Here is a 9,258-nt window from a genome sequence, read left to right as displayed (position 1 = left end):
AATCTTCATGGCTGCTAAGTCCATTAATAGAAGGCTAGGCGTATAATTGTTACTGGTTTGTGAGAAGTGACTACCGCATGACAATTTGACCCAGAATTGCAAATTGTATTTTCCACTTGTCAATTAAGTTTGAGTGCATATGAACCTTCCTTTCACAAGGAAGACCGGCACAAAAAGGGAGAGTGATCAAAATCATGCACACCCAGTTCCTGGATGCCCTTCAAGGGAGTTCAATGTACTTCTACATTCTACATTGAGTGTGTCAAATAAGTGGCCTAAATTCTCTATATATTCAAAAGGAAGCCCATAGCCCCATTGGCAATCCTGGAAGGTCAACTAAGTACCATAGTGGAGTAGTCCAATCAAAATTTCTTATCTGGAACCACCTTTTGGATGTGCTGTGAAATGTTAGGAAAATAATGCAAAGGTCAAACTTATGCTATTTGATTCCCTTGCACAGACTAGGAGAAATCGAAACACGGTAGATCTTATGTGACAACCATAGTAAATGTGGTGCTAGTGCTAGTGCTACCAATTGACATCTTGATTAATGCCTTCAAAGGTTATTAAGACTAAACAAGAAAATTAGGGCCTATTGATAACAGAAGCAGAAAACTTGTAGAAATTTATTCAGAACATCGCAAATAGAAGATGTGAAGGGCTAGGGAACCCTTTGGCAGTACATAAGGGCTTAATCAGTTTCATATCCCTAAAGTAGTTGATGCCCCTACTCAAAGTATCTTCAGCAATGACAAAGAGTAAAGGAGACAGTGGGTCTCCTTGTCGGAGGCCCCTACCAATTTCCATAAAGCCACAAGGACCTCCATTCAAGAGCACTTAAATATGCTGCAATCTATTTAACTCTCCAATCCATTTAACGCCAATACTATGGCAAATGGTCCAACAACAGGAACTGGTTCAAATCCAGGCATAGTCACAAAGAATCATGTAAATGATGTTTCATCACCCTACTTTCTCCATTCTTCTAATCATCCTAGAGCAATCCTAGTTTCCACTCCATTAAATGGTGAAAATTACCCAACATGGAGAAGATCTATGAAGATGGCTTTGAATGCCAAAAACAAGTTTGGATTTGTTGATGGAAGTCTATCTAAACCTTCTGCAGGTGCAACTGAAATTCAATCATGGGAAAGATGCAATGACATTGTATTATCATGGATTCTCAACTCCATTGATAAAACACTTATATCTAGCATCATCTATGCAGAAAATTCTCACGAGGTATGGCTCGATCTTGAAGAGCATTTTTCTCAAAGTAACAATCCTAGAATTTATCAATTGAAGAAAGGTATTTACAACCTTCACCAAGATCAATAGCTGTTAGCCTCTTATTACAACTCTCTCAAATCCTTTTGGGATGAGTTAAACAGTTATGTCACCGTAACTGAGTGCACTTGTGGCGCGGCCAAAAGCATCAAGGACATGCATGAAAAAGAGCGTGTTTTCCAATTCCTCTTGGGCCTTAATGATACTTATGCTCCCATTCGGAGCCAAATTCTTGCAAATGATCCCTTACCCTAAGTCAGTAAGGTTTATTCCATCATTAATCAAGAAGAAAAATAGCATCTTCTTCATTTATCTTCCACAAATTCACAAGAAAATGTCGCAATGACTATTAATGGCATGGGTCGTGGAACTAGTCACTTTGGTGGACAAGGACGTGGCCATCCTCAGTGTGAACACTGTGGTAAAATGGGTCACTACAAGGACATATGTTTTGAATTGGTTGGTTATCCGGCACACTGGAATAAGCAACAAAACACCACCAAAGGATCTATGACAGGGACATCGTCAAATTCTCACCCTTCAGCTCACAATACACCAAGTCATGAAGCGATGACTGAATCATTACCTCCCTGACTATTAACAGATCAATATCGCCAACTTCTTGCCTTACTCGCCACTAATGAGAATGCTTCTGCCAATCTTGATGGTAATTTAAACTCTTTCCATTGCAATTCATCGTTTACTTCTCCTCAATCCACATGGATCATTGACAGTGGTGCATCTGATCACATGACACCAAATTTATCATCTCTCACAACTGCTAGGCCAACTCCTCATGCAAAACTTGTCAAGCTTCCCACTGGTGATGTAGCTAAAATATCTCATATTGGATCTGCTAGTCTATCTTCTAATTTACAACTCAAAAATGTTCTTTGTGTTCCTAACTTTCATTGCAATCTTTTATCTATCAGCAAATTGACTCAAAGTCTTAATTGTGCTGCAATATTTTTCCCATCCTTTTGTGTTTTCCAGGACCTGTCAACGAGGAAGATGATTGGAATGGGTGAAGTAAGAGATGGACTTTATCACTATGTGTTGCCTAATAACTTCTCCTCATTAGCCATGCCAGTAAGTTGTCACCATGAATCCAGTGTTTGGCATATGCGCCTTGGACCTCCATCTTTGGAACGTTCACTACAAGAAAAAAAGCTTTATATCACTATTAAAAACCATCACAAAAAGTCTTTTGTCACTGTTTTTTTTTTCTCCAAAACCGTGACGGAGTGAGAGTCATTTTTTTTTTCCAAAACCGTCACAAATATTTGTTCCAGACTAGCTTCTCTCTACCATAAAAAACGGTAACAACTGCTCAAAAACCGTCACAACAAATCATATCATTTGTGACGGTTTTAAATAAACGGTTATACATTCATCTTTTTTAACGGTCATAAAACCATAAAAAACGGTAACAACTGCTCAAAAACCATCATAACAAATCATATCATTTGTGACGGTTTTGAATAAACTGTTATGCATTCATTCTTTTTAACGGTCATAAAAAATACCATTAGTAATGACGGTTTAGGTAAAACAGTGATATGTATATATTATTATTTTTTTATTAAAAAGAGAAAAGAAACGTAAATATATATGAAAACTCACAAAATTGGGGACCTACAATAAACTATACACCAGAATAAACTACATACCTGAATATGATCCAATAAATTTCAAGTACACTCATATATAATGCTAATTTCATTGAAACATTCCAATCCCCTTCGATAACCAATATATACTTGTACTTGATCATAAAACGTAATGAAGGAAATAACACATTTCCAATCTAATTCATATAAATTTAATCAACCTAATCCAAATCCAAATGAAAAAATAACCTAATCTCATTAAAGTCGATCACCCGACCACATATGTCTTCAAATAAGTTATGGTTCATCTTTGTCTTGAGAATAGTTCATAATACATTCTTGGAATAACTTAACAAAATCCAGTCAAACTTCATTTATCTCCTTGTCGGTAAAAGCCTTTTTATGGCTAAGATTTTTTAGCTGGAATATAAGAAACAACAAGGTTATAACATAAAGCAAAAATATCACGAGTGTTGTGAACAAGAATAAATGTACCGAAAAGTGACCAAAGAAATACCTGTAATGAGTATGACAAGCATCAGAATACTGTTGGAATGCATCTAAAATAATAGTCAGATTAGGAGAAAATGTAGGAAATTTCTTCTCAGGGAGAAGAATATTGCTTGCACTAGTGACTAATTCCCCAAATGGATGACAGAAGAATGCCAAAGCCTTTAAGTATGAAAGAAAAGAAACTCTTTTGTGCTCATGCTTGCAACTTACAAAACACTCACATGATACACACCTATTAGATCCACCATGAAAATAATATGCTAAAGAATGAAGCACATCGTTCAAGTATAGAAGATCATCCCCACCACGAATAGGAAGCATAATCAATGACTAGGACAATAAACCTTCGGATCCAATGCAGCTAGGCTGAAGACTAGTGTTTTCAATATAGCAGAGCCTAACCACATTGTACTGGAAAGAAGAGATGCAAGTCATTTTTATTTCCACATTCCATTGATGATACACACTGACATAATCAGTTCTCTACTATATTGGTCTTAAAATCGACATAAAGGTGCAAACATTTCTCACCTTTAGTGGTTTTGACTTGTCATGCCGGTCGCCAGCAGGGTTGGCAGCAGCTAAAATTGATGTTCGAGCATTTAATGTTGCCTGTATTCCCGCTTTTGCGATACTTATGGTCTCCTGTTCCATGGCTTCATGAATGGCAACCTTAAAAGAGATCAGACAGTTAGAGAAAACTTTCAGGTCCCTCGAAAGCTAAAGTCTGAATAATAGATGGTTACCTGATCTCTAACATCCATTTTATCAAACTCATCTACGCAACATATTCCATTATCAGCAAGCATTAGAGCACCAGCCTGAGGAAAACAAAAAGTTCACTCCTATAAAAGATCTGGAACTAATAGAAGGGAACAAACACGTAAATATCACTTTTTCAGATTCCATCTGTTTTTTAAAACCCAACTTTTCCCCTTCCTATGTTCACATTAAGCTTCTTTTATAAAAATAACAATAAAAAAAAAAGGATGATTTCTTCTCTCTTCCTCTTTAAATTTATTTCTAAATTGCTGATAGGCAAGCGTGAACTCTCCCATTGTGTTTGTACATGAAACCAAACTGCAAACTTTAGAATAACAATTTACTTAAATTTCAAGCACACATGCTAAACAAAATAATTAAGTGTTGAAGGAACGGAACTACAAATTGAACTGAATACTACCTCAATACAGAACTCTCCAGTTTCCAGTGCTTTGGCCACCGTTGCAGTTAAACCTGCAGCAGATGACGATTTTCCAGAGGTATAGACAGATCGTGCTACTAAGATTGTTGCGTACCTACAGTTTATATCCCCATGATATATCATACGGGTTGTTTTGTTAGAGTATTAATTTTCCTTTGAAGGAGAAAATATATAATAAAGTGATACTTTCATACTTGAGAAACCGAGACTTTGCACAACTAGGATCTCCAACAATACGGACATTGATATCCCTCTCGGTTAATGCCTTCATGAGTGATTTTGTGAACACCACCCAACAACATAAGCGATGGCTCGCTTTATTTTCTGGTGACCAAAAACAGTCGGTCGCAATGCTATCCACAATCTTATTGAAGAAATCGCCCATAGGATAAAAACATAAGATATCCCGCAAAAAAAAAATTGGACCTGAAATGGCTGCAAATCATTAGGATATTTCCATGTTGTGTATCAAAGATCAAACATAATAGAATCCCACGATCCAAGTTTAACATGCCAATAATGCAATATTAAGGGTTTTGGTTGTATCAATAGCTGATCAAGTTACCAAAATCTGTCACAAAGAAAAAGCTGCAAATTCCCTCATTTATGTAATGTTGAAATGGCCGCAAGATTTTTAATGTTTTTGCACATCTTTTTTGTCACTCTTTGGTAATCGGACCAGCTTTCGAAACAACCAAAGTCCTACAATCACCTTAAAACAAGTAAACCTTTGATAACTTTGTAGGAGTACCAAGAGGAGCTGTAATATTGAGCAACTCGACCCGAACTTACAGAGTACTTAGGCATAGCGACAGATTTTTAGCATAAATTTAATGTGTTTGTTGAAAAAGGAAAAAGTCTATATAGCATAACATTTCTAAGTAACCAAGAGCTCACTGTGAACTGTTGGCTATCATCATCCTCCCCATCCCTCTTGCTATTTCTTATATCGCTATCTCTTCGACCATCAGATATCTGATTAAGAGCATACATAGGAAACAATTTAAATGAAATACTACTACAAATACAAATAAGTAAATAAAATGATGAGCTAGGAACATAAAATGGGCACAAACCTTAACAAAGTTAGCAATGAACGCAAGGCGATACAAGAGGTCTCTCAATCCTAGTGCCCGAATGCCTCTTACACCTTCATTTCCGCCAGAAGATTTTGGGCGTTGAGACCTTTCTCTCCTACATTCTGCTCTTTCACCTGGTGAAGCAAGTGCCATTATGTCTGGTATTACAACCAACGTACCCGTGAAAATGACCTTACGGAAGAGAAGAATTGCCAATTATCCAATCACAATCAAAATTCTCTCACTCCCCCAATCAATTATCATATAAATTAATAACTTCAAAGCCATATAATAAACAAAACAAAGACCTCTACACCAGGCACCAATGCATTTGGCAAGCAACATAACAAGAACTCCCTGCCAAAAGGAAAAGTGTGATTCGGAAATTTACTTTCTTAATGAAGAGGCATAGAAACCTAATGAAGTTTATTCATAATAGACAGCTCAAAGACACAGTACCAGATCAGTAGCACATGATGGACCATTTTGATGGTTAGTCCATTTTGATGGTTAGTTTGGAGAGCATGTCAGTTTCAACCCTGTTTTGAATGCACATCAATTGGTTCAAGTAAACTCTTTAGTGTTAACCTGCCCAAATATTTGTTAAAAGGTGGAAGTGAAGGGTCATTAGCCCTTTTGATTGCACCAAAAATTTACATTAACTACGGACCCTAGCTAAACACGAACACTAGATACCCTGCACCATACATACTAGGATACTCAACTTCATGTATTATTCACAAAACCCTAACCCAGATTTCGAACCTTAGCACCAATCTAATTAATACATACATACTTCTAACTTTTAACAACCAACCCAACCCAATAATAGCAAGTAGCTTTCAGCGCTAAAATTCCACACAAAGTTAACTTTCCTAATTCAGCAAGCCCAAATTCGGTAACCGATTGTTAAATTAGGACTCTTCTTACTTAAAATCTCAAATATTTATGTATGAAGCAAACCCTACATCTATTGGTCTTCGAAACAAATAAGGAAAGTAATCAATCCCCAAATTGTGAGAAACAAGGCAAAAAAAATGATCTAACAACATATTGATATGCTACTAGAAAAGTTCAGCGTGCCAAAGCAGGAAAACAAACCAAACCCTTTGTATGGACATGGAAACATCAAGAAAGTTTTGATTTAACAAGAAAAAAAAATAGTAAGAAGAAACCCTAACCTGTGTTCCTCCATGGACAGGGAAGAGCGAAGAGAACACGTGCAATCGATGAGGTCGCAATTTGTTATGATCACAATGGTGATCACTGGGGTAGCTCCAATACCTAGACCTATTAGCAAAACCACTTTGAATTTCTTGTAATCTTGGGTTGGTGCACCACAGGGGGCATCTAATATTACCTGACAAAGAAATTAAAATATTTTTAAGATTCACAAATTTGGCATTACACTATTCTAGGATAAGTGTATGTCGCATACCTTAGGCAGTTCTGTCTTGCATGTAATCTGCTCCAAGAAGTCTGCTTTCCCGACATTAGGTTCTTGACACACCTAAACTAAATGATAACAATGAAGGTTCTGACAAATCCCAAATAACATTAGTGTACATCCTATCAAGCTATATATCAAGTATTATTACAAGAATCCTCATAGTATTTGAAATATGTAAATTCGAATTGGGGTTCCAAACCTTGTACACGTCTCTGAGGGCTGGTAGTTGAGAAGGAATCCAGTTTTGCTAGAACTTGCTTTACTGAACTTCAATATGTTGCAAGCCACGCACTGCATGCACCTTGTTAATATGTCCTTGTTAATATATATATATATATATAGCATATATATATATATATATATATATATGTATATGTGGTCATGTTGTATTATAAATATGAAAGATCTTACAATACTTAATTAGTTTTTGTGTGTCTATCAGATGGTGGAAAGATATTGGTTGACCATATAAGTTGGGCCTTGCTAGAGACAGGTTGGTGGAAAGTTTCTTAGCGTCAGTTGGAGTAGCCTATAAAACTCAGTACCACTGTTGTAGGGAATGGATAACTTGAGCTATTTTTCTCATACTGATAATTGATGGTATCTATGAACTCAAACGTTTTACAAACTCAGGTGAAAGGTTGGCGGCTACATTATATTGATAAGTTCAAATGTCGTAACTTGTATATGACTGAAAACTTTCCTTCAGGTGGGATCTCAAGGCAATGGACCTAATGCCATACTACATGATAATATGTTTCTTGGCTCTTTTCAACACGAAAAACAACATTGTCTATTTGACATACAAAGAAAAGGGTATTGACATCTTACCACACTTAACTAAAGCTGTATTTCATTAGATTATATATTCACCTATCACATTCTAATTAGTATACATCATCTACACTTTGTAATTTGTGGTGTTTTTTTCTTCTTTATAATCCCAGTGGGTAGATTTTTGTAAAGCAATCAAAACCTACACTTTTGTTAACTAAATAAACTATTAACATGATGTAAGTAAAAATTTAACAGATTTGCTATAGTAATTAGGTGCCCAGAAATCAAAGGGAATGAAACCAACATGAGCATATACACAATACAACATGAGAACATTTAAACTAACTAAAATCCATCATATAAAGATGCAACCTTTGGCCATGGTTGACAAATTATACCAATCTATTGTTAACATACACCCTGAAAATCTTATGTCAAGACAAACCCAAAAGCTAATTCCTAAATTTTCAAAAAATGGAAACAATAGAAATCGAAAATAAAAGAGGATTCACTATACAAAACGTTACCTTGGACAATGAAGAAACTTTCTTGAGCAGCAGATTAAGCAATTCATTGTGCAAATCCAACTCCTTAGCCAAAACCCTAACTGTTACAAAGAAGGAAGAAGAGAAGATTAAGAAAAGGAAAGGAAAGAGAAAGGAGAAGATGACGACTTGACTCAGTGGGCCACACTAGCGGCAGCAGTACTACAGTAGCAGTAGCGGTTTTCTCCGGTGCTTACCTCACTTTTCTATTTTGTTATTGAAAGGGTGTGAGAGATGAGCACGAGAATGAAAAACATCCTCACCCCATTTTCATTTGTTTTCAATTTTTCTTTTATTTTTTTGGCAATAGGTCACACTTCGTATCCGTCACATAATATTGGGTAAATGTTACTAAAGAAACCAAGTATTTGCCTACAAAATATGTCACGATTGGTAAAATTTCTAACAGAAAGTATGTGTGACAAACATTGTAACGGATGTATAAGTGTTAACAATCAATTTTACTATATGTTGCAAAATCAGTGTGAGAAAAAGCAGTAACTATGGGTCCCCAATCAAATCCTTGACTCTGCCCAAACTTAATAAGTATGTATTAACAGCTTAAAAGCATGTGCTACCAGCTTAAGCTTCCAATGACTTTACCCACACCCTGAATCGAGTTCTCAACTTGATGAAAATGAGGGAAAGAAACAACCAGACCAATAAGAACAGCAATAACTTTCAAATTTCCCTCAAATATATAACTTTAGAATTCTACTTCACTCCACACTCCAAAACCTAACTGAAAAGAAGATGATGCAACTTTGGGATTAAAATCTTAACGCCAATGAGA

The 9,258-nt window shown here is 36.1% G+C and overlaps 2 protein-coding genes and 1 pseudogene across 6 annotated transcripts in view; 1 reads left to right on the top strand and 2 right to left on the bottom strand.

The window, feature by feature from the left end:
- Positions 1-888: 888 nt before the first annotated feature.
- LOC147503930 (uncharacterized) lies at positions 889-1,881 on the top strand (annotated as a pseudogene).
- Positions 1,882-3,029: 1,148 nt separating this feature from the next.
- Positions 3,030-4,821, bottom strand: LOC147503929 (DNA replication licensing factor MCM6-like). 5 transcript variants are annotated; one of them, XR_015220299.1, is made up of 5 exons: positions 4,594-4,816; positions 4,157-4,231; positions 3,942-4,082; positions 3,415-3,821; positions 3,030-3,317 (listed from the first exon to the last, which is right to left on the bottom strand). XR_015220299.1 is itself a non-coding variant. In XM_086604015.1 (5 exons), exons 1-5 carry the CDS (start codon positions 4,735-4,737, stop codon positions 3,304-3,306), a joined length of 417 nt encoding a protein of 138 aa, XP_086460141.1. In that variant the 5' UTR covers positions 4,738-4,821; the 3' UTR covers positions 3,030-3,303. The 5 variants fall into 5 exon arrangements, 4 of the variants coding, with proteins under 4 accessions (XP_086460141.1, XP_086460143.1, XP_086460140.1 ...); XM_086604015.1 differs by having other exon boundaries at positions 3,415-3,457; positions 4,594-4,821; XM_086604017.1 differs by lacking the exon at positions 3,415-3,821 and having other exon boundaries at positions 4,594-4,821.
- A 543-nt stretch (positions 4,822-5,364) lies between these two features.
- Positions 5,365-9,258, bottom strand: part of LOC147503928 (uncharacterized) — a 28,991-nt gene continuing 25,097 nt past the window's right edge. Inside the window, exons 6-10 of the mRNA XM_086605015.1 lie at positions 8,448-8,527; positions 7,132-7,203; positions 6,875-7,053; positions 5,691-5,886; positions 5,365-5,589 (exon numbers count right to left, since the gene is read on the bottom strand). Coding sequence (XP_086461141.1) covers positions 5,434-5,589; positions 5,691-5,886; positions 6,875-7,053; positions 7,132-7,203; positions 8,448-8,527 — 683 coding nt within the window. The 3' untranslated portion in view covers positions 5,365-5,433. The remainder of the gene's footprint in view (positions 5,590-5,690; positions 5,887-6,874; positions 7,054-7,131; positions 7,204-8,447; positions 8,528-9,258) is intronic.

Source organism: Coptis chinensis, chromosome 4, assembly GCF_015680905.1.
Source record: "Coptis chinensis isolate HL-2020 chromosome 4, ASM1568090v1, whole genome shotgun sequence".
In the NCBI taxonomy this organism is placed as follows: domain Eukaryota; kingdom Viridiplantae; phylum Streptophyta; class Magnoliopsida; order Ranunculales; family Ranunculaceae; genus Coptis; species Coptis chinensis.
Note: the sequence above shows the minus strand (reverse complement) of the source record. Positions and strands in the feature narration are given on the sequence as shown.

Coding starts and splice junctions, on each gene's coding strand:
- LOC147503929 (XM_086604013.1), bottom strand. CDS start 4,737: ATGATATATCATGGGGATATAAACTGTAGGTACGCAACAATCTTAGTA. Junction 4,083..4,156: donor AAATGGATGTTAGAGATCAG/GTAACCATCTAT, acceptor ATCTCTTTTAAG/GTTGCCATTCATGAAGCCAT. Junction 3,458..3,941: donor ACAAGTCAAAACCACTAAAG/GTGAGAAATGTT, acceptor CTATTATTTTAG/ATGCATTCCAACAGTATTCT.